The following is a 25,739-nucleotide window of genomic DNA, read 5'->3' on the forward strand; positions in this document are numbered from 1 at the left end:
TTAGTCTATCATTCTTAGGCTTGTCCGTCAGGTTGTCCTCAACGTCCAAATTATTTATGACTCCTCCCACATTAGCCTTACTGACCTTTAGGGGCCTTCATGTTGACGGGCGTGGTCTAAAACGTCAATGTAAGCTCTTTTTTCTTCACAATTGATTATCTTTCTCTTTTTTATGTTCTATATATCCAATTAATGCTGTAAACCTTAGTTTTCAGTTAATTTACTTTAAAATTTTTACTTAAACAGACAAAATTCAACAAACAATGTGATTGTAAATGGTCTAAAGACTTCTTTCCTTCCTGATGCATTACTTGGTTTGTCAGATAGTCACGTTTATTTTATGTCATTATTAAAATACTCATAACTCACGTGAGTAAAACGTAACTAAAATATGAGTAGTGTTTTAGCATATTAATTGAAACTATTCTTGGATTCCACGATCTTAATTATTCGTATGACTTAATCCCCTCCCTTACTTTTCTATTCAATATGGCTAATCTCTATTTCACACGCTTCTCCATATAAAATATCCTCCAATTAAATAAAGAAGTGTATAATTATGAGGTCAGATTACATATACTTATCCGAGGTAAATGAAGTGAATACATTTTCAAATAGTTATTTGTGTACTATTCTTCTTCTGTGTAATCCGTTAACTAAAAAAACAATCTTAAACAAAATTTATATTTTTTCTACTTCATGACGCCCCAATATTTCATTGACATATTTCGGTCAATTATAGATGGATAGAAAATTTGTCTTGAATTGTACCGGGAATTTTTGCAACATTTATATGCAATTTGCGACACCTCCGAAGTAGTGTCAGTAGAATGTACTAAAAGAAATATAATTTGTTCAAGAATACAAAATAAAATTTTGTATTCTATGTTCCCATGCCCTTTTTTACTCTACGTAGAGCTACTTATGAGTTATGACACGAGTAGTGACTTATGTGGTTTATTATTTTGTTGCTTCTATCTCTGTGATAGTTATCTGATTGTTTGTAGAAAATCCTTTCTTTTCTTTTTCTTCAAAGTAACTTCTAACTTATAATACATTTCAGAAACACTACCTATTAGTGTTCAGACACGGTTAAATACCGATTTCCCCCCCTGTTCGGTCTTAAGTGATTTTTTCTAGGCCGAATTTTCGGTCCAGACTGCAATCCACCGCCTTCAATATAGATGGATTTTTTTTTGTCTCAATCTAGGGGCCGATTGGCTCCCCTATTCGTATTTATGAGTAATACGATTATAATTTATGCAACAAATTTGAATTTATACGACGTTATTGTGTCGATGTTCACAATTTTGAAACACACATGACGTCATCAACAATTCATCTATAGAATCGGAATATACCGATTTTTTTGGGACCGATCTAGACCGAACTTCTTTAAAGGACCGAATTAGCTGGGTCAATTAATAACACCATGCAACAATATTTTTGTGCGCTGGGTGAAACCCTCATATATTATTGTTATTAAAGCCGTAGAACACGAAAATGACCATTAAAACTTTCATTCTCTACAGATTTGGCATTTAAAGCCTTTTTAAAAATAATCAATTTTTTAGGGTATAACTACGATTCAGTGCCATATTTTGGCACATGAAAGACCTATATTGATGAAAATCAAAGTAAATAACAAATTGATACAAACATTCAGCATTTGAAAAATGTATAATTTATTAATTTATTTTAATTTCAATTTATAAAATATGTATATAACCACCAAAAAATCGACCTTACTTAGAAGTGAATATCTTTTTTTTGAGTGCGTCATATCCTAGCTGAAGTTTTAGAATAGACCTTATACTGTAACTTTTAAAAAATGGTATTGAAAAAAAGGTAGATTTTGATTGATATTTGGTCTATTTTGTTTTAATATTTATTGAAGAATTTTTTTGCGTGACAATATATTACAATATTATTCCGGGCGGGAAAACTGAATCGGTAATGTATATATATACATGGCGATAACATAAAAGAAAGCTGGGACTTTTTCTCAATATTGTGACAGTATAATAAACGTATCCGTTGATATGAGTATTATAATTTATATTAATTCAAAAAAGGGATAAAGTCATTCGGAGCCGTTATTTTTATAAGGGTAACTAAACCTTATAAAAATCGGTTATTTGGTAACACTGATCATAAAAGATACTGAGACGTCATGACGTGAAAATTATTTTGAAAGATGAGTGTATAAGTATTCACGTTGCGAGAATAACGAAAAAATGAAAGGAATAACGTGGTTAGGAACAAGCCTAGATCACTAGATTATCAAATTTCTTGCAATGAAATTGTATCATAATCAAATCCTTAGTGATCAAATTTCTTGCTATGAATTGATTATTAATCAAATTACCCAAAACCTTTTTACCTTACAATATATATATGAACGTAAAATGACCACACTATTGAAAATTGTTATTTTGTTATCAGCTACCAATTCTCTCTTCTCCCTTGATACGTCATGGCTATTTCATAGTTTATTCTTTTTCATTAATATACAAAGTATTAAGTTATTATATACTTATGCTCAGTTTCCAAAAACAACAACAATTGGAATACAATTTCTTGTTGATCCCTTGTCCTTTACAGGATATATAATGGCCATTTTATTATATATATGATGAAATTTTAGCTATTATATAGTAATACAAATTAATAGCTACGCTTTTAATAGATTATTATAGTATTGCTTAGTAATATTTTATTTTACAAAAGATATTTTAAAAATGGTGAATAAATAATATTTGACGGTGATCGTCTGGGAGTACATAAGGGATATATAACAATTGGTATGATTGACTTATTTGGCTAGCTACCAGATAATTTCGGGCATTTTTTGTTTCTTTTCGAAAGAAAAGGTTGCGTGCTATAATAAAGGTAACGACGTGATCCCAACAAGAAATCGATTGAAGAGTTTTAATTTTTTTCACGAAATATTATTGTAATCGATATTCAACGCAAATTAACCAGCTTATTTTATATAAACTCCTTAATAAATATTTAAACAACATATGCTAAAAATCAATCAAAATTGACCTTTTTTAAATGCATTTTAAAAAAAATTCTAAAACTTCAGTTAGGATATAAAGCACTTAAAAAAAATAAAAAAAAAGATAGTAGCTTCTATGTAAGGTCCTTCACTTTACTCGATTTTTTAGTGGTTGTATACATTTTTTATTAATTGTAGTCAAGATAAATTTAATAAATAATTGAATTTTTCAAATGCTGAATGTTTGTATCAATTTGTTATTTAATTTGATTTTCATCTATATAGGACTTTCATGCCAAAATATGGCACTGAATCGTAGCTATACCCTAAAAACTTGGATTAAAAGAAAGGCTTTAAAGGCCAAACCTACATTCTTTGAAAATTTTAATGGTCATATTCGTGTTGTATGGATTAAATAACAATAATTAATGTGGAGTTCAGCCTGCGGGCGCTTCAAGACCTTAATTTTGTTGCATTGCGGTCCCAGAGCGGTTTAGTATTTTTAGACATAAACCCAACACTATTATTCATTGTAGGTAATTGATAAGAAAATTAAAACATCCTACGTAAAAATATCATTACTAATATACAATTATATAAATTCGGCGTGCTTTCTAGCTGATCTAATGAAACGTCTTCCTCCCCTTCCAAAATATTCTTCAAATTGTCAGGATTACCATGTTGATTTTTGGTTTTTTTAAATTTAATATGCCCATTCTATACTGGATTTTCATCATTGTAGTAATATACTAGTGGTAGTGCCCTTCATTGCTCGGAATTATTGGGCGTCAATGAAGAGATACGCTTGTTGATAACTCCCCAAGAAATAATTAGTGTCACTCTTTGTTTTTCATAAACACACTCACACGTACCTACTCATTCATTAGATGTTCTTTCCTCAAGACTAAAAGAATAATAATAAAAGCTTGAGAGAAAAAAAAGAGAATATGACTTGTTGAGCCAGGTAGTACTTAAGACTTAAAAATTATACCTGACTGTTTTAGATGTATACGTTTCTTACTTAACTTAATCTAAAGTGACATTGATTATTTTTTATCCGATATTATTTAGTTGAATCAAAGGCCTGCGATATTTTATTCATTTTTAAATACCGTTTTTAATTTTTATACAATTTTATACGTAAATGTTTTTCTTTATTAAAAGGAAGCACACGCTCAATGCTACATGCAAAACGCCTGCGAGATTTCATTAATATGACTACATTGAATTTTTAGATCAAAAGTGACTGTAAGGATTAACTGCATACATATTTACTTTTTTTCTCACTAATTGAACTAATGCTACTTTTAAAATACTTTTTCACGACAAATAGCAAGATTTTTTGCATAAAAAACAACCAAACAGATATTTCAATCAATTTAGTCAAATTGTATCAACTCTCTGAATACTCTAATTGTATCTCTTGTTCACATTATGGAATCCCCTAATTTCCTTAACGGAACATCTTTTTAGATTGAAGGAAACAAAAATGGTGTAATTATAAATACCCAAGAGTGTACACTGTCCAGACACATGTACATTCAAATTTTGCTTTATAATTGTTATATATTATAGATATATAATGTGTATAAATATACCAGAATAAAATTAAATTGATTTTTAATGAAATAATATCCACATGTTTAGTTATTGACATGAGTTGTGATTTACACATGGTATACATAGAGTTGACACATTTGTAAAGGAAAAACACACTTTAGTGATTAGGCAAGGAAAAAAGATTGTTGGGTGAGATATTTCTTTTTATTTCCGCATTATTAAATAGGTATAAGCTTGAAGCGAAGGCTCAAGCGCACCCGCTACAAATGGAGTAGAAGAACGTAGAAATTACTTGAATTTCATTTCATAAATTCAAAGGGCCTTCTGTCGACCATTTATTAGATTTAAATAGTAAAACATGTAACTATATTTTAAAAAATCAGGCCTCTAAAATTTATAAATCACATTCATCATGAAATTATTTAATTTCAATATCAACCCTATCCCAGGCCTTTTCTTTAGGTATAGTTATACATTTGATTATTTGAATCTAATAAAATGGAGTTTTTTTTTCACGTATAAATATGACAAATGGTTGACAAACAGCCGTTTGAACTTATTTTATTTAAAGTTGTAGCGGGCGCGCTTGAGTCTTCCCTTACATGTTTCTAGTATTATTTGAGTAGGGGTGGAACAATTTTATATACATTATCAGCTGTCTAACTCAGTATGTCAAACATAAAAATGGATTTATTTTTAGGCAATTTATGGGTAGTTCCCTTCTTGTATATTTGGCTTACGAATATACAAATAACTAAAAGTTTGAAAATACTTAATTATGAGTGTTTCTTTTTTCACGTAAGGGCATCTTTATAAACCTGCAACATGGTCCTATGCAACTAATACTAATACTTTTCACCTGATTAAGTTTTATCTGAGAAAAGACTCTCAGTCTATCAGCTATAATTTTGAAGAATAACGTCATCCGACTTGTATAACTGTTTTTTTTTCTGTAGAACCTTGAACATTAGCTGGCTCAAAAGAATCCGTACAAGTGAAGATATTTGAGCGATATTAATTATAATATTCAGGGGGCATTTTGTTCTTTTTTTGTCTAATAATGACCTCATTTATTTTGTAATATATATTATATGAAAATTTTGCAGAAATTAATCTATCTGAAAAAAGCTCTTTAAATCAATATCGCTAAGATGTCACTCCCTGAGAATAATCAAAATTAAATGAATGCACACCATTTCAACATCAAACAATAATTTTAGTTTCATTTCTTATTCGTGGCGTGTACAAGTTTGAATTCTGTACAACTAGATTGTATAAGCTGCATCCCAAAAATGAGATAAAGCATTTTATATGAAGAATTTACAGTCCTACTTGTAATAAATACATTTCTATATATTCAAGGAAGTGTCGCCAGGATAACTCGAGGACATTTGTATTTATTTATTCATGAAATTTTGTATTACTTATTTTTTTTTTTTTACAAAAGATAATTTGTTAAACATTTATGTAGTCACTGATCTAGCACATATTTAAAAAAACCCGACTGTTTTGCACGAGAATCTAGGATATGGTCACAATTCGGAAATATTAATACAATAACATTTCAATATTTATTGATATATTTCAGTTTTGGTAGAGGAGCACGAGTCCCTAGTGCACCTCATAGTTACGGCAATGCAATAATATAAAGTATAATCCAATAATAGATATTCCATTTGATTTCCGATACATGAAAGGAGCAATTTTTGTATGTTATTGATGTGGTACATTTTAAAGTTCAAATGTTTACAGTTATATTACTCATTAATACATAAGTAAACAAGTTATTGTAATAGATTCAAATGAAATAATATATTAATATATATTTAGTATAAAAAATGACTAATAAAATTATGAATTAAGCAAGGGATTACGTAGACGCAGTGTTGGGGGAGAGGTCTAGGTGGTCTTTGACCTCTCTGATAAATTTTTTAAGGTGTGTCAAAAGTAAGGGAATCCGTCAAATTTTCAAGAAGATAAGTGTTACTTTCTTTTTAGATTGGAAAAAATAATTGATATTTTAAAATGTCAGTTACGGCCTCGAGGCAGTAAAATATATTCTGATGGAACCATAATTTAGAGGAGACCTAATAGAAAGTAAATTTGAAATTTATTTAAAAAAAATACAAAATCCGAAATTCTTTTAAATCTGTAATGTAGGGATAGTAAAATTTACACATGACCTCATCTGCCAATTTTGCAGTTTTTCTTTAAAATTATCGATTTGAATCCAGTTACAGGATTTTCATTCTTTTAAGTATTATAACTGAAACATTTATTTTGCCACAATATTTTAACAATCTTTCTCCAACTTGCCTCAAAGGATGGGTATTTTAGTTCCAAGCATGCTGCCAATATATAAATATTATCTTTTGTTACCGAGTATAACGCGCATTTATTTAGACTTTTTTCTTCATTTTTACTACTCAAATCTCCTTTTTGATACAAAGTGTCTGATATATTATTATAAAATGTTCTTTTATTGTTCATTTATACCAAATAAGACACCCTTTTTTTACCAATTTATAATTTTGCATTAAAAAAACTGTCAATTAAACTTCTTAAAATACGACCTTTTATTTATTATTCCTTAATATCTAGTGTTGATTTTTTTATTTAAGCATATTTTTATATTCTATAAGTTTGATATTTTTCATTTATTATGAGTATTTTTCCCCCCCATATTGGCAGCATGTTTGGAACAAAAATAGTCATACAATGAGGCAAGTTAAAGAAAAATTGTAAAACATTGTTGCAAAATATATGTTTTATCTATAACACCATGCAACAGTTTTTTTTCCTGCAGGCTGAAGCCCACATTTAATATTGTTATTTAGGCCGTAGAACACGAATATGACCATTAAAACTTTTAACCGATATATTTTTGCCCCTTTGAAGTCTTTTTAAAAAAATAATAAATTTTTTAGGGTATAACTACGATTCAGTGCCATATTTTGGCATGAAAGACCTATATAGATGAACATCAAAGCAAATAAAAAAATGATACAAGCATTTCAGCATTTGAAAACTTCAATTATTTATTAATTTATCTTGATTACAATTAATAAAATATGTATATAACCACTAAACAATCGAGTAAAATGAAGGACCTTACATACTTAGAAGATAATATTGTTTTCATTTTCTATTCAAGTGATTTATATAATATATGAAGTTATAGTATGGACTTTTTAGCTCGATTTAAATTAGGTCGATTTTGATCAATTTAAATTTTTAATATTTATTTATATATAATATATATTTATAATAATATAGATTACCATAAATTTTTCGGAAAAAAATGAATCGCTTATGAGTTCAATTAATTAATTATTTTGAATATGAAGTATTTAAAACCCCCTTAAATATCACCTTACTTATAATTATTAATGATAATTTTAGTATAAATTGTAATAAACGATTCATTTTTTCCCCTGGAATATTATTGTAATCTATATTCAAGCAACCTGACCAGCTTATTATATTTAAAAATCTTAATAAATATTAAAAACTAAATTGACCAAAAATAAATCAAAATTGACCTTTTTTCGAGGCATTTTTTTAAATTGAAATATAAGGACTATTTTATAACTTCATGTAGGATATAAAGCACTCGAAGAGAAAATAAAAAATATATTATCTTCTAAGTAATATTAATTGCAATCAAGATAAAGTAATAAAATAATTAATTTTTCAATTAAATTTAAAATGTTTATATCAATTTATATTTTATTTTATTTTCATCTATATATTTCATTCATATCGAAATATGCCACCGAATCGTAGTTATAGCCTAAAAACTTGTTTCTTTTAAAAAAAGGCTTTAAAGGCCAAATTGATATCTGTTGAAAGTTTTAAGGCTCATATTCTTGTTCTACGGCTTGAATTACAATAATAAATGTTCTAAGACCTTCATTTTGTTGCATAGTATAATACTTAATCAAATAAAAATTATGTAACTGGATTCGAATTGATAAATTTAATGAAACAATAATAAATTTACTTTTTTTCGACATTTTAGCGATTTTCCAATCAAAAGGGGTCTATGACGGACCATTTTTTTTGGACGTTAAATGTTTATTTTCTTGTTTAGAGGAATAAAATGCAAAATAAAAAATATCTGTCGATACCCAATTCTCAACTTTTGTCCTTTCGATACAGTCTACTCTGTACACACAACATAAATATTCATAGAGTTTTATTATTTCTATATTCGAATTTCAAAGTAAACAAAATAATTCAATTTTTCAAACAATAAAATGGGAATGAAAAGAATGTATCGCCATCGTCTATCTATTGAATTTCCCATTAAATACTAATGAGATTCAAGTCGAGAATAATATTGATTTGTTTATTTTTCATTATCATTTGTTTAAATCTAACTAATTGAACAAAAATAATTTAAAAAAATAATCAAATAAAGAAGAAGTTATTTATATTTTATTCATTTTCAATTGTTTGAACGATCAATTAAAAAAAGATATTATACAGTATATACGAGATATGTTCAAAAAGTAAGGGTACTGTTCAAATTTCGCGGGTAACGTATATTTGGTATGCCAGATTTTTTCATTTTTTTATATAAATATATTCGAAAAAGAACATATAATTTATGGCTTATAATATGTTTAGTTTTTTTGTGAGACACATAATGGTTATAAGTATTTTGCGTGTTCTGCGGATTTTTTACTCTATGTCCTTTCATAGGTATCTTTATTTTTTTTTCATTAGCATACGAGTGAGGGCGAGTAAATAAACCAATAGATGCTGAATGATCTAAGGTTGATAATGTATTTATTATATGGTCTCTTATTTAATTTCATACGACCCTTTATAGTAATTTTTATTATATAGACAGTACTTTATAAAAAAAGAATTAAGATATTTAAAAGGAAAATAAAGAAAAAGAAGGAAGGGAGGAAGACAATAATTAGGGATGACACTTGTTCGCTACAAGTATAACTATGATTCATCACTAGTTATGACCCTTTTTGAGAAAATCAGGATCATCATTGACATTTGTCAACATATCATTAGTTATCCTCATGCGACGATTATTTCTGTTAAAATTAAGCAGGTTCGGAACAAACTTCTCCGACACTCTTTTCATGCCCAAAACATTAAAAAAAATATACATGGCACGACCGAAGCGATTTATCAATATCCTCAGCATCTCCTCTGATAGCCATTCGACTATTTTCAAAAACAATTTTCTTCTCTACTTCAACGTGCTTGGGCGACCAGAGTGAGGCTCGTCATTGGACTCTTCCCGGCCATCTTGGTAGAGTTTGTTCCGCTTATAACCATTTAATTTTACTCAGAACAATTTCATCGTATGTCACTGTCGACATTTCAAGTATTTTGGAGCATTTAATTTCATTTTTAGGCAAAATTTCATGTAAATTATAAGATCCTTTTTTTTTCAATATCAAAAATCGCAAAACACGCAAACTACTTCTAACCGTTTTCCTCTCACAAACAAACTAAACATATTATATAGCTTTAAACCATAAATATATGTTCTTTTTTGAATGCACTAAGATAAAAAAAAATCTACCATACCAAATATACGTTGCCTGCGAAATTTGAAAAGTCACCTTATTGTTTGAATCTTAATTATATAAAAGAAAAGTTAACCTAATCGATTGTATTTATAGTGATTGATTTTATATGTAGATATAAATTAGACTGGTCCTTATATTTGTTCGTTTTTCGTACAACATTGTCCAAAAATGTACCTTTAGATAAATTATGAATAAAAATGCAGTTTTAGCCATTTTAAGTTTTTTTGACACCTGAAAAAGTGCATATTTCTATTGATTATCTCTTATGAGATACACCTAGGGTAGTGTATTTCCCTGGAAGGAGTAAATTGTATTTTTGGTGGTAGTGTACCTCCCAATAAAACTAGAAGGAGTACTTAAATCCCTATAATCTCTGCATATATCTTTCAAGTCTTTATATCATCAATAATTAAAATATTATGCACTACTCGTATAATAAAATAAATGAAGTCCATGGACATTTTGAAAAATATGCACTGTTTCACTTTAGAAAACATTTTTCAATACAAATTTTGATCTTAGTTATGCATTATACTGTTTTTGTTTTTTTTTATGTTGGAGGAACATAATTCAAAAATGTTCATTTTGGTGAAAATTGATGAAAGGAAAAGTTTGAACCCTACTGATTAAAGTTTAAAGGTTGCTCACAATCTTTGAAGTTGTAAATTTAACAATTCCATGAAAAAAATAGAATTATTATCTAAAAATATTAAATGTAAGTCAAAATCGAGAACTTTATCATGAATAAATAATAAAATTAAAAAAAAAACAACAATCTTTGAATTAATTGTTTCTTATCAAAAGATAATAAATATAATACTATTGTACAACGTAAAGGGCGGACTTTTTTTGTCTTTGATGTATAACATGAGTTTTAAACTTTTTTACGCAGTATAGTCATATTTTTTTTATTAAAAATATTCAATTTATACAAAAACTGAATTGAAAATAAATTATTTTTATAAATTACTATTTTTGATTTTAGTTTTTTATAGGTAAAATTGTGAAATTTACAACTTCAAGACTCTTTGCAACCTCTAAACATCAATCAATATGGCTCAAACTAAATAATTGTTCATTTTCACAAAAAAAAGAAAAGACTATTCCCCTTAACATTTCGAGAGAGGAAACAAATTTAAGAGCCAGTGTAATAAATATATATCTCTTAAAATTAAATCAATATGAACTAGACCTCTTAGAACCAAATACTCCTTTGTAAATGAAATCTTAATTATATTTACAGTTCAAATGAACTCCTTTGGCGTAATAACAATTAAAAAAATTAAGGCACTATTCCTTTGCAAACAAAAACGTTAAAGTAAGTTGGTTTTTTTTTTAAATTGCAATCTCTCATAATTGGATCATTACTTATAAAATTTAAGCACATATTTGAAATTAACATAAAAATTTTCAGTAGATTAAACTAATTTTCTTGGGGATAACTAATTTTTTTCTTGTTCAAAGGTTGACTTAAACCTATACAAAGGGATACTTTTTTTATAAATAAAAAATGATCAAAACTAGATTTGATACGAAAAAAAGTAATTACATTTTCGTAATCAGCGTGTCAAGTACTAATATAATTGAATTGAAAGTATTTTTGAAAAAGCAATATTTTGTTGACTTGTGTTATTTTTAGCGTTAAAGAAATAAAATAAAATAAACAGTTGACAAATTAGGACATGTTTGTCTATTCATATATAAGTAGATACAAATAGTTTAATCCAATTTGATATACGAGGAGAGCGAGGCTTAGCTGTCATTTTTTGACATATTACTCAGCTACGTAGAAGGGATATGGAGATCTGAGTTTTTCTTTTGTTTTGTAAGTTCAAAATTATATGCGTCTTTAGCCATCAATTTTATAGATTTGGTAATGTTACTTTAGCTGTAATATCAATTATGATGTTTGTAATTTTTTTATCTCTCATTATCGATAATAGTAGTAGTAAGAAATAATAGTATTTATCGTTGAAATTGAAATAAAACCTAATTTAACAAAAACATATATTTCAATTAAACTAATAAACATATGAAATTTCATATATTCCAGCTTTTCTTTTACTTCAAACACTAATCACTCACTGAATCAATTAACTTCATTCAAGTCTTAAATTAATCATTTAAAATTTGATCTAGAGCGATTCTATAGATGAATTATTGATGCAGTCATGTGTGTTAATTGGTGCAATAACTTCATAAGAACTAAAATGTCTTACATAAATCATATTTGTAGAATTTGTTAATCAGGAGATAAGGGAGAAAATCGCTCCATAGATTGAGACCGACAAAAGTCTTTTCATATGTATATTGAGACCTAAAATAATCAGTCTACCTATATATTTAGATCTAAAAAAATGATCCAAGATTTGAAAACGATTATATGTAGATCTACGGTCTGAGTTCGCTCTAGAAAAAAAAATTTAAGATCCAACCAAAAAAATAATTATGTCTAGTACCGAATGTCGACACTTATTTAGTTATAACAAGATGAGTCAAATACATTCTTTGATATAATTAACAAATACGTGGAATAAAAAGTAATTATCATTATGACTGACCTTGAGTTTTATTCCTGGAATTTTGATTGTTAGTTTTTTTTTCAATTAATAAAATATGGCTACTCTTTATAGTCTAAGTACTTCAAAATATCCTTTAATCTTCCATACTTAATCTCTTAAAACCTGAAGTGTAATAGTTAGTATGGAGACTCGGTTCAGACCGTGGACCGATTTTTTTCATTCTCATGAGGGACCAAATTTCTTTTTTTTTTTTCTAGATAAACCGTTATTGATTTTTTTCAAAAAAATGTCATAAGTACAATATTCATTCTAGTAAATACGTAATAAGTCGTACAGGTTTGATTTATTATTTTACTATTAAGTGGACTTATAGGTTCTCAAAGAGTTAGGACCAAAGGAAGACAGAGGGACTCGAAAAAAGATATTTCTTACTTGATCATCCATCTCTAGAGATGCTCGAATTCTGTATTCCACGAGAGACGACAGGATTAAAATTCATCTGAGCTACCTCTGTTTAAAATTCGTAAGACGTCATTGTACTTGAAAATGAATATGATATCATGTTATAAACAATTTATCTATAAAATCGGTCTAGATCTATTTTTTTGTGACCCATCTAGACCAAACTTTTCCTTTAGACCGATCTAAACCAAATTTTTCAATGAGATCGGTCTAGACCGAGCTTTTTTGTTGGAACAAACTAATTCGGTCCAACAAAAAATATAACGGTCTCAGACTGGCCGGATTTCCAGACCGAATCCCAACACTAGTAATAATGTAAACTATCAAAATTTAAATGCTATAAATTCAGGAAAGGTTAAGTTTTTCACTTAAAGGGTCGTTTTTAATTTTATACAACAATGTTTCTCAAACTGTGCTACGCGATTTCTCTCTAATTATATGTGGAGGAACGTCGAAAATAGGTTAAGTCTCCACTATTTTATAGTTATTTAGTTCGCAATAGAGTTATTTGGATATCTTGATATTTTTTATCAGGTTGGACGCACTGTATCAAGTTTGAGAACCACTGCTAACAAGCATTCGTACGAAAAATGTAAAATGTCAATATTAAACCTCATTAGAGCGCATTTCCCAATTTATTATTCTATGTAATTATTTTGATAAAACACTTCCCCCCAAAAATATATCAAAATCACAAGACTAGTAGATTGTACAATTTAAATGACTGATAACTTTTTCCCCAAAAAAAAACCAATTATAATTGATCATAAAATTGATTATCTTAGATACACATCTCAAGTCTTTTGAACCACAGAAAATTAGTGAAATTAAATTATTTTTCTCACCATTGCTTCGTAATAATATTTTGTTTTTGAGAATATATCGCAATTTTTTTTTTCATAGGTATTATTATATACCAGCCTTGTTAAATTGTTTCGCGGATTGCATAAGTTCTGAAGGTCTCAATCTAGTTTAGTTTAGGTTTTTTTTTCCTATTATATGGAATGAATGAATTCGTTCGAGTTAGTGAATTTTAGTTCTACGTCGATTGGAGTTCGTATTAGGATTATTTACTCATTTTCTAGTTAGGTCAAGATGGAATGTATAACTTGAGAGTGTTGTTTCTCCCTTTTAATGTACCAAATCCTCTTTTCGTAAGAAAGGAGTATCTGTATTTTTTACTGCCCTTCTGAGGGATACTATAAATTTGCTTAGTCATATTTGAATGTTTCGAATTATGATTATTCGAGCTAAAGTAATTGTAAGTATTTACCGAGTTAAAGTCATATTCGAATCCTCCACTATTTTTTTTATTTTCATCTATTGATGGAAATCTAAACTGACTACGTAGAGCTGAAATTATATCTAAAAAAATGTGTGTAATGTAGTAGGCCTCTCGCGATATGCAGTAGATCGATTAGGCCCACGATAAATTAAAATGAGCTATAACTTTAAGCTACAGATTTGGATATGACCTGTTGATGCATCATCTTTCATTTATGTTTTTGTTGTAAGTTTGCTCTTTTTTGCACAAAGATCCTAATAGACAGTTGGGTCTTTATGTCTGAGCTTACTGCTTATTATTAATCGAAGTGAGACCTTTTTATTTAGTGTTGTATATATATATTTTTTGGTTCTGTTGGGTTTTTATTCAAGAACATTTTTGGTTAAAATAATTTTATTTATTGTTTGTGGATGTTTTGTAAAATATCTTCTGGATATTTTAAATGTCTAGTTCCAATGCTCTTTAAAAATAAAATTTTATTGATCTTCAAAAGGGTGTAATTGTATTATTAGACAATTATCATTATATAATTTGAAAATGGTGTCAAAATAGGAATATTATCCCTGATCGCAATAATTTCTGGGGCAATTAATTGGACCGAAAAATGTGTTATCATGAGAGGTCTAGTGATATGTCGACATTTTTGAACAATAATATGTACTTGTCAGTGACGAGGGTTCTCATGATCCACCTTGGTCTTGTCTCGTACCCTTAATACTGACAACTTGGTCTCGTTGTGAAGATTAACTATCAAAATTTTCCTTCTTTATACAAAAAAAAAAATCTCTAGATCTTGCTCCTCACAGTTTGATAATTGAGCACTAAATGTTTATTAATACTTTTAATTCACCTCTTTAAAATAATGATGACTTACTATATACCTATTTATAGCTATGTACGAGTATGGTGTAATAATGGTGTATTTATATTTCAGTTTGGAGATGATCATCCAAAAGAGATTGAAGAGCTTTGGTCTGCACTCTGTGCATGCTGGCCTAGGAATTTAAGAATCATCATTCGGTATTTGGTCATTATTTGTGGTATCGCTACAACGGAGTTAATCGAATATGTAAGTATTTATTTACATTTAACAAGTAAAAGGGAGCACTTTGATGATAGTTTATGTTATGTTTCTTCCTTCGATTGTAATCTTCAATCTTCTGCTTCCCCCATTATTATTATTATTATTGAGTCATCATGGGCTACAACACATGTATAATGTATACGATGTATATACTATGATATATAACTCTTGAGAAAATAAATAAAAAAAGGTTATTTATACTATGTATAACTATGACATATTGTTGATTTAACGGCATTATGTATTTACGATACATAAATATGTAGTAGTGCTTTCTTTTTCGCTCTTCTTTTTTCCTCCTTCCCTCTCTCTATCTTGTTACAAATATATAAAATTATTCTGTTTAAATATTGCAAAGGATGGTGAGCTCAATATATGTGTTTTGAAGTGGAGCCATCACACTTATTTAGTCATCATATATATCATATTTATCAATTATTTAAAATATTGAAAAGGAAGAAGAACAATATTACATGTAGTGAAATGTGTTGGTGCCCTTGTGTAAAAAAGAAAAAGTGGTAAAGTCTTAAAAATGTCTGTTAAACTGTATAGCTCTCAAAAATGTATTTGATTCGTAGTACTAGTTACATTTGATTACGTACTTATGAAGTTCTACATATTTCATAGTCCAAGGTTTGAAATTTTATACTTTTTTTCCCAAAAAAGGAAAGGCACTCATTTGGTTTCTTCTACAACAATCTACATACTTATTTATTAAATATCCTTTTACTTTTTAAAAGCAATTCAGCAACTTTATTATTTTTATTCTTATTATCATCATTGTAATATACCATCAAAGGAAATATGTAGAAGAGGATGATAAATATTTCTTTTCTTATCTAATCCATATATTTTTCAGAATCAATTCTTTTCCCCTACATAAATACTTAAATGCTATTCCTTTAGAAGAAAATGTATGTATTAGATCTATTTAAACTCATAATACAGACGTAGTGGAAAGTATTAAATCCACCCACTCTATTTGTATTTTTGTATACCTCAATTTCAACTCAAGGCAGCGTAGGTTCACTCCAAAATATCAATATTGAATTAATGATATCAATTGAAGGGACATAGCAAGGATTTTGAAATAGGTTAGGTCCTTCATGTTCATGCTCATTAACCTATTAGGTTGATCCGTTCCTGTCGAATGTTTAGCATAATTTATAGGGAATACAAACTCCTTATGTCTAGAATATGCTTTATTGATTTTTTCCAACGTTAAACCGCCATATCTCTCGATTTAATCAACTACGTAACTTGACATTTTCAGAATTGTTAAAATTATATATTACATATATATAGGCACTGTTAAAAATTTGCTAATTATGATATTCATATATATAATATAAAAATTATATTTTCCTAATGTAGGACCCAAATTTTTTTTATTAAATCTTGCATAAGTACACATGTGGTTGTTGGATTTTTACACACTAAGTTTTACCATAGTGTAGCTGAGTATGTTTAGTTGACGAAAATGTAGTTTTTATTTTTCTGTCATGCTCCGCCCCCTACTTGGCTTGGAAAATTTGTGAGGGGTGATATTAATCTACACATAAAGTTTGAACATAATTGGATACAAATGGGGAGGGGGGAGGGAGTTATTGATGATGTTAAAGTAAGAGTGTTGACAAATTTTGGTCCCTTTTTGATGAAAATTTACTTAATTTTGACTCCCATATTTTTGTAACTAATGGATCTCAAATGTGCATTATTTTTATGACTAAGTAGTATATCTACATCCTGAAAAAAAAATCTGCAAATTCTTAATTATATTATTGTTGTGTTTTTTGAAATTTTTGGACATTTTTCCGTGTTCAATGACCCAAAATTAAAAATAATTTATCACATAATTTCTTTTTGTTTAAAAAAAATCATATTGGTTTACGTTTAATTTAGTAGCTATAATTGATCTCTAAAATAATATTTTCATTACTTATATATTTACTCTATCAAATTAAATTCTTATTTTCATACTATAGAGTTAATTTTTAGTTTGAATAAAGATCTAAAACCAAGTCATTTTAAAATTTGAAATTTTTGTTATACTTTTTATAGTTATTATGAATTTGTACATGATTGAATAAGTGATAAATATCTTCCCTTTTTTTTAACTATTGAAGGTTATGTTTTCAACTTTGACCCAATAAAATATATAGCTTTTTATTTTCTACCTTATTTTCATTAAATGAATAGGGATTTTTTAATATGGGAATCTAGCATTCAAGGATGTCACTACAGGAATGATGTTGTAAATCCTAGGAGCCTCGTGCCCCCCCCCCCGGTATGCCTATGTTTCATAGCATTTATATTTTGTTAGTTTGGAGTGCTTCTAGGCTTTGAGAGTAAATGATACTCAAAAACGTATGCAGGCAATTGACTCTTTGACACTATTATAGAGAGCAATTAACTATAAACTGTAATTAAATCAAATATATAGCCTTTCAAATTAATCTTCTAGATACTCGAGGGCAGTAGTAATAATTTTATGATATTTATAAGCATTACCATTGAAATTCGAATAATGCAACTGAATTGGTTTAATTTATTCAGGGATCATCGTCCATCAAGCATGTTTAAAAAATGTATGTATGTATTAATTAGTGCTAAGACTCGATCCAAGATCCAATTTTCAGTCTCAAGTGATTTTTTTCTAGACCAATCTAGGCCGTAGTCTAAAAGTGTGGACCAAAATTTTAGATTGTGGGTGGCAAATTCTTCAAAAATTGTCACACATAATTTTTTTTGTTTCTCTTTTAAAAAGCCCATAATTTTTGTGGGGATCGATTCAAGACCGAATTAGTTGTTTCACCGCTCTAGGATTAATGACCAAAATCTAACAATAGTATTAGTCCTTGTTTACTCGGCACCGTTTTTAAAGTGATGCTGTATTTATTTCATTCGTATTCAATCTGCTTCATTCGAACCAGTTAAGAATGTTAATCATATTTTTATTAGGGACGGAGAAATGAGCGCATTTGGCATTTAAAAATTAGCCCCTATTAATTTGTACAATTTGCTTATACATGTTACAAACTGTATAAGTTATTTAACGTTTAAAGGGTGTTGTTGGATCCTTCCCCTTCAGAAACTGTTGTCAGACAATATAGTTTGGGTGAAACGGAACGCCGGCTTATTGTGTATGCAAGACCAAAACGGATAAATATTTTTTTTTTTTCTCAGATATGACTAAAATTAGAGTATGTATGACAATGTAGGTGTATATATGTACAATATATTTATCCATTTACAATGTATATATGCAGCTCGTCAACACAAAAGTAAGCTAGAATCATTTTTCTCAAAATTGTGACTGGATATCATTTGTATTCCTCGAAGTCAAAATTTTCCCTAGATTTCTTTTAAAAAAAAGTAAAAAAAATTGATCATTACAATAATACTAGCATGCTAAAATAGATTTTATTTGAGGAGCCATATCCGGGTCAAATTAAGTCTCTTAAATATAATAAAGTATTAAACTTTAGTCAAAATTCTAGGGTGTCTTAAATGATCCCATAAATTTGAATTCAAAGTCTATAATTGACAAAAATATGTCTTTGAAATATTTTATTGTATTTATGGGTACATAAATACAATAAAATATTAAATGGGATTTTCTCCTTTTCTTGATTTTTTTTATGTTGACACACTGGATATGTATTATTAATTAGAAAAATAAATTAATGTCACATACAATAACATCAAAAATGTTATTGTATGTATGTTCACAAAGAAGATGTCACTAAAATGTGGTTTGAGCTAAAAAAACAAAAAAACTCAAAAAGTGCATTATACATACATACATACAAATATTGGTTTTGCAAAGAAAATATTCTTATTACTCTGATGATTAAAATAATCATAAACTCTTGTAATCACTATGGCTCGAGGGAGCAATTGCATTATTATTGTCAAATAAATAAAGCGTTTATTTAAATAGTAAGAGAGGTTTTTTAATGTACATGTTTAGTGATGAAAATCCCGTGTAGAATGAACCATTTGAGGGATCTTTTGGAGGAGAGAAAGAACGTTTCATTAGATCAACTACAATCAGATGTGACAAGAGAGAAGGAGAAAAGGATATAAAGAAGGACATTTGCTAGAATTACTCCAAAGTTGATCTCCAATTCTACTCTGAGTCCAACAAGGACTTTAAATATAACTTTGCAACAAATCCTCAGAGTCTTTTATGAGCACACAAGATTGTTCAATCAGGCTTGTAATATTATTGAATCTATTTAGGAATTAAATAGTTATGACAACTGCTAAGGGAAAGAAAATTCCTTCTTTATATTTAATTCCAGAAAAACGGGCCAGCTAAAAAATCTCTAAAAAATGAACATGTTGATAATCTGCAAGATATTAGTGTTCTTATAAATTATTTCTCCCTATTTTGAAAATTCAAACGTATTAGTGAGTAAGGAGCCCTTTATTTAGTAATCTTTTTCAGTAGATATGTCGTCTATCAAAGTTGACGACATATACTTCTCTTTTTGATTTACACACATTTAGATTTAGACAAACTATGGGAAGCATCCAGCATTGTTTGGAGTTATTAGGCGTCCATAAACATTGCTTTAATAATATAGACATCATATCGGAAATATGAATAGTGTTTAGCTAGCCCGTTTTTGTTTTTTGCTTATTTTTTTTGTTGGAAAGAATTTTATTTTCCTTAGCTGTTCTAATTATTATTTAAATGAACTTTAATGATGTTAAAGTGAACTTCTTTCCCTACATCATTTATTGATATTTAAGAGCTGATTGAATATTTTTGTGTGTTCATTAAAAAAAGAGGTTTTGTTGTGGAGTGATAATTGTAAGTCCTTGTTGGACTAAGAGTAGAATTGAGGATCAACATGGGAGTAATTCTTGTTATGCCCTTGTTGATTTCCTACTCCCCTCCTCCCTTGTCACGAGTGATTGTAGCTGATCAAAAGAAACCTTATAAGAACTAAGCTGCTCTACTCTAAAATATTTTTCAAATTGTCAGGGGTACAATGTTGATTTTTGGGGTTTTTTTTCTTTTTCACATGCCCTAAATACAAACAATTTTCATTACTAAAGATATGTACTCTCTTTTTCTGTTTTAATAGGACGTGTTGTTGAGCTTCGCTACACATTTGTTTCATAAATATATATGACTTGCTGTGCATCCCCTACTCCAAGTTGTTGCTCCATTGTTATTCCTTGTATGAAAAATGACTTTAAGTCATTTTTCATACAGTCAAACCTTGCTTCTTTAATATAATTAATGCTCAAGTTTAAATATTAACACTTATTTAAAAGGTTGAATTAATTTAAAGAAAGTTAAAAAGTTTTTACTATAAAATTATAAAAAAATTGCAAAGATAGATATAAAGTACTTCTTTTTAAACAATATTTTGAGTACTTGCGTCTTGCTTTCAGATACATAAACTTTCTTTATTACTAACTAAGTATCCAGCGTATAATTTATAATTTAAATTTTTGAATTATACATGAAAAAGATCAGTGATTTTTCTTTGTGGTTCTTCAACACAAAAACAAGCTATAATGATGATTTCCCCCTCCCCCCCTTTCAAATTGAGTAAGGATGATTTTATGTGTTAAGACTCAGTCTGAAAACAAATTTTTCCCCAATTATGTGAGCAGAATAAAGCCTTATAAATTCTATATACGGCTCTAGATAGACCAAGGATGTTCAACCTACGTCAACAAAGGTGTCTGCAGGGGATGGGTAGGAGGGGGTTCCCCCTAAATGAAGGAATTTTTGTTTTTTCCAAAAAAATTAATATCTGAAATTTGATTTTTTTTTTCTTCATAAAATTTAATTTTTTGAGAATAAACGATGTTAGATATTTTTTTCTAAAAAAATTTACTATTTGACATTGAATTTTTGAATTGTTTTTCCCAAACAAATTATTTTTTTTTGTGAATTTGTGAATTTTTTTCTTCTGTAAATAGCTATGGATTTTTGATTTTGTTTAAAAAAAAATAATTTATTTAAAACCAAGGCCTTTGGACGCCCCTGGTAAACTTCATGTTTTTATGTGACCCAATAGTACTCTATCGAATAATGACTATATATATGTAGTTACATACTTTCTTTTTACTGACTATGATAGATAAAATATATTGGGTTTTGTTTGCACATCAATACTCTAGGCAGTCTTGGTAATTGGTTCTACAGATATCATGTGGAAGATTTTAGACTGTCAGTGCACTGAACTAACATTTTATTTCATTTTTATGTGTAAATGGTGAATTTCGTCAAAAGGACAAATAATAGGACTGGGTTTATCGTGAGGAAGCCCTTTTTAAATATTTAGTTGATATTGTAACGTAATTCTGTGCTTTCTTTCCCTAAAAAAACATTTTTTTAATAAATGAGATATTTTTGAGTAATTTAAAAAAAAAGTCTCAAAATATAGGAACTCTTCTTTTTTTTTTTTTTTTATATTCAACCCCACTGGCTATAAAATGAAAAAATCAATCATACTATTACGACTAGGGGTGTTACTAATTTTCCTCTTTTTTTCAAAAATTATCAACATTGTTATATCTGATTGTGAATATAAAATCTTACTGGTGTTGGAATTAGTAATGGATGGATATCTCTTTCCAATCATATTTCACATTCAGATTTTTATAAATAGGTTCATTTATAATATATATTTATATGATATAAATTTGTTGGGCCTTTGGAAAATTTAAAAAAGGGGCTAACGACATAAAGATAAACACTGATAAAGACACTCAGACTGATCAGATTCAGAATGAATGGAGTATTGCTATATATTTTTTATTAAAAATGTAGCTCACTTTATTTTGACCGTTTCAAAAGTCAATGAGTATGTACATATTATGTAACTATATGTAGTTATAATTAATACCATCTTTTCAGAGTGAATATACCGGCATTTTTATATTGGCTCATTATAATGAAAAAGTTAAAAATTCCTAAATTGTGATATACATGGTATTTTGATCTAGCTTAGAGTTCTGAATTGAGCCAAAGAAATGACCAATATATTAGAGCTTTCATATTTATCAAGTTAAAAAAATGTAATTTCTTTTTTTTGTAGAAAATTATTTTTTGATTTTGGGTTGACGTAACAGCCACACTTCTTGAATGAGTATAGAATGAACAAATACATTTTTGAGATTTTTTGTTTCTTTCAAAAAGCCAAAACAATACAGAAGAGTCATCTATATGTATTAAGTATGTAGATAGAGCTGCTCTTATATAGTATATTTCATCCATCTATACCACATACATACGTGCACATATATATCTAAAATCTCTAAAAGAGTTCAAAATGGAACATGATAGCATGGTGAGAGAACAACCTGAGTTACATACTCAAAGCTCCAGGAGATCCTTATTTGGTTCATCAATCAACTACTTTCGTGCTAATAAAATATCCTGGGCTGTGATAATTTCCCCTGTTTTTTCTCAACATTGCTCTTATTTTCCTACAAGTGTTTTTTTTCACGGATTCATACCTATATGATAAGAAAATGTGCTTTAAAGTCTGTCAACCTCGTGATTTTAATTATAAAAGAAATAGAGACATTCATTCGTACATTGACGGAGATGATTCAGGAGAGAAAAAGTTTTATTTGTTCCAATTTCCGGATGAGCCGGAGTTTGATGAAAATGAAGTGGGAAAGCCCTTAATAATCACAGATTACATTAGAAGAAACCAAACTGCGGAAGGAGCTTCTGAATCTCTTGTTTATGGAGTTGGACCAGATGATGAGGATGACTTGGTCAGCTATTCAGGTTTTCTACGAATTGATGATATTTTGGATTCAAATCTCTTTTTCTGGTTTTTCCCTTCATGTCATCCTCATCCTGGATCTCGTCCACTCATCATTTGGCTCCAAGGTGGTCCAGGAACGACTTCTTTATATGGTTTATTCAAAGAAATTGGTCCGTTTTTATCAAAATCTCGGACTATACCGTCCACTGAGCCTTTTTTAACACTTAATCCCTTCTCCTGGCACAAAGAAGCTAATATTCTATTCATCGATAATCCCATTGGAACGGGATTTAGTTTCACAAAAAATGTCACTTCAGGATATCATATCAAACAAAAAAGTATAGCCATAGACTTGGGAAATTTTCTAGAGCAGTTTGCTCTATTATACCCTCACTATTTGCCAGACTGGTCTGATGAGTTTCCTATTCAATTGTATTTATTTGGAGAATCCTATGGGGGAACCCATGTAATATCATTAGCTAAACATATTTTAGAAAATCCAATCGTCAATATGAATCTTACTGGTGTTGGAATTGGCAATGGTTGGATATCTCCTTCCAATCATGTTTCATATTCAGATTTTCTAAAAAATTTAGGACTTATTAAAAAACAAACCTATCAAATTCTTCATCGAAACGAAAAAATTGTATTGGATTTGATTGAGCAGGGAAAATTTAAAAGAGCAAATGATCATCGACAAAATGTTTTGACGGATATTCTAGCACTACTTAGCTACACCAACGCATATGACATTACAAAGTCCCAATCTGATTTGACAATGTGGGATTTTTGGCCTTATATTCAAAAGCCAATTGTTAGAAAAGCTTTACATGTTGGAAATCTTCATTTTTCAGATGGCTTGAGGGTTCAATAAACTAGTAGATCCTTTTTTATATATGAATAATATCAATTCTTGCCTCAATTTCTTTCTCCTTAAATTGTAATTAGTTATTAAAGAATAAGTACAGGGTGGTCCAGATAAATTGGGCAAGTCTTTACAGGCTTTTAACGAACGATCTAGATGGGGTGTAACCCTATTTTTTAATATTATTATTAAGCTACATTGAATGATATTTGATTATTTATAATGTCATCCGCCTCTCTTGATAACTTCGGCCACACTGGAAGCTTTGGGAGACCCAGATGGATCCAGCTTGTCATTGTACTGGTTCTGATATTACACTTTTAATTTACATTCCCTGGATGGATGGAATAGTCCAAGGAATAAATTAGACCTTCTAAAAAGACAGTGAACCGGCCCACAAAGCCAAAAAATGTGTTAATGTCTTGACCACAAAAATTTTCACTTTTGGAGTCTGGATTTTAGGGATGTAAACAGCCCAGACCTGAACCCATGCGATTTCTATATCTGGAGGAAGGTCAAGTATGAGGCGTGTGCCAATTATCATTCGTCTGTGGAGGCCTTGAAGAATTCCATTACCCGTAAAAGCTGGATCCAAACGAGGCAGCCTGGGCCTGCTAAATCTTCCAGCGCCGTGTGGTTCAGGTTATCTAGAATGGTGGATGTCATTATGAATGATTAAATTTCATGAAATGTAGCTTAATAATAATAAAAGAATGATGCCTGTACCCTATCTAGTTCGTTCGTTATAAGCCTTAAAAAATTTCCAAATTTATCTGAACCACCCTGTATGTATATTTTGCAAAAGGAAGAATGAATATCATATGTACTTATGTATGTTTGCATGTATTTGCAGACCTCCTTACATAGATTAATTATTTTTTGATATTAAAAAGAAAAACCTTTGAGTATTTTCCTCTGACAAGGCAAGAGTAATTTTCTTCTCGACTTGTGAACCCTTTTGATGCAATTACAATATGCATACATATGTACATAGATATTGAAAGAAAGAAATCATTTTTATTAATGAAATTCCTATTTTATTGAACTTACTTTCTTCATATTGCACCTAAAGGTTATCCATGAATTGGGTAGTAGCATCATGATGGATCAGATTGATGCGCTCGGAATTGTTTTAAACTCAGGCGTTGATGTTTTGATTTACCATGGAATGTTTGATTTGATTCTGCCCTTGTCTGGAGTATCCCAGGCTTTAGAAAATACTTTAGAGTGGAAGGGTAAAAAAAGCTGGTTAACTGCTCCTCGAAAAAGCTACTGGTATCGTGTTTCAGAGACAAGTGAGAGTCAGTTATTGGGATATATTCAGAAAGCGGCTGGTTTATCTTTCGTTATCGTTAGAAACTGTGGACATATGGTGCCCATTGACCAGCCAGCGTGGATGTTTCAAATCCTGAAAGACTTCCTAACGAAGAAGTGATTTTTGTTAAACTCTTTTTAACAATGTTATTAATAGATATCAATAATTATCCAAAAGCAAACTTTTATCATTCCGTGCTCCCCTTTGTTTGTGTGATTACATATTATCATTATTTTATATTAATTATTTTTTTTGGCGATTTCTACTATATACTTTCATATGTTGTTACTGTACTCTAACCCTAAGGCCCCCATTTTTTAAATTCAG

General features: G+C 29.1%; 2 protein-coding genes across 3 annotated transcripts in view; both read left to right on the forward strand.

Annotated features, from left to right (window-relative positions):
- fry (Protein furry) overlaps window positions 1-25,739 on the forward strand; it is a 53,281-nt gene that overhangs the window by 7,133 nt on the left and 20,409 nt on the right. The window contains 1 exon segment of the mRNA XM_071888924.1: window positions 15,332-15,466. Within this exon segment, the coding sequence (XP_071745025.1) occupies window positions 15,332-15,466 (135 nt within the window).
- Window positions 15,808-25,738, forward strand: LOC121117963 (venom serine carboxypeptidase). Of its 2 annotated transcripts, none has more exons than XM_040712505.2 (3): window positions 15,808-16,015; window positions 22,653-24,097; window positions 25,170-25,738. In XM_040712505.2, the coding sequence occupies exons 2-3, from the start codon at window positions 22,988-22,990 to the stop codon at window positions 25,530-25,532; spliced, it is 1,473 nt and encodes a 490-aa protein (XP_040568439.1). In that variant the 5' UTR covers window positions 15,808-16,015; window positions 22,653-22,987; the 3' UTR covers window positions 25,533-25,738. The 2 variants fall into 2 exon arrangements, with proteins under 2 accessions (XP_040568439.1, XP_071745024.1); XM_071888923.1 differs by having other exon boundaries at window positions 15,818-16,027.

The sequence above is a fragment of the Lepeophtheirus salmonis genome, chromosome 5, assembly GCF_016086655.4.
Source record: "Lepeophtheirus salmonis chromosome 5, UVic_Lsal_1.4, whole genome shotgun sequence".
NCBI classification, from domain to species: Eukaryota; Metazoa; Arthropoda; class Copepoda; order Siphonostomatoida; family Caligidae; genus Lepeophtheirus; species Lepeophtheirus salmonis.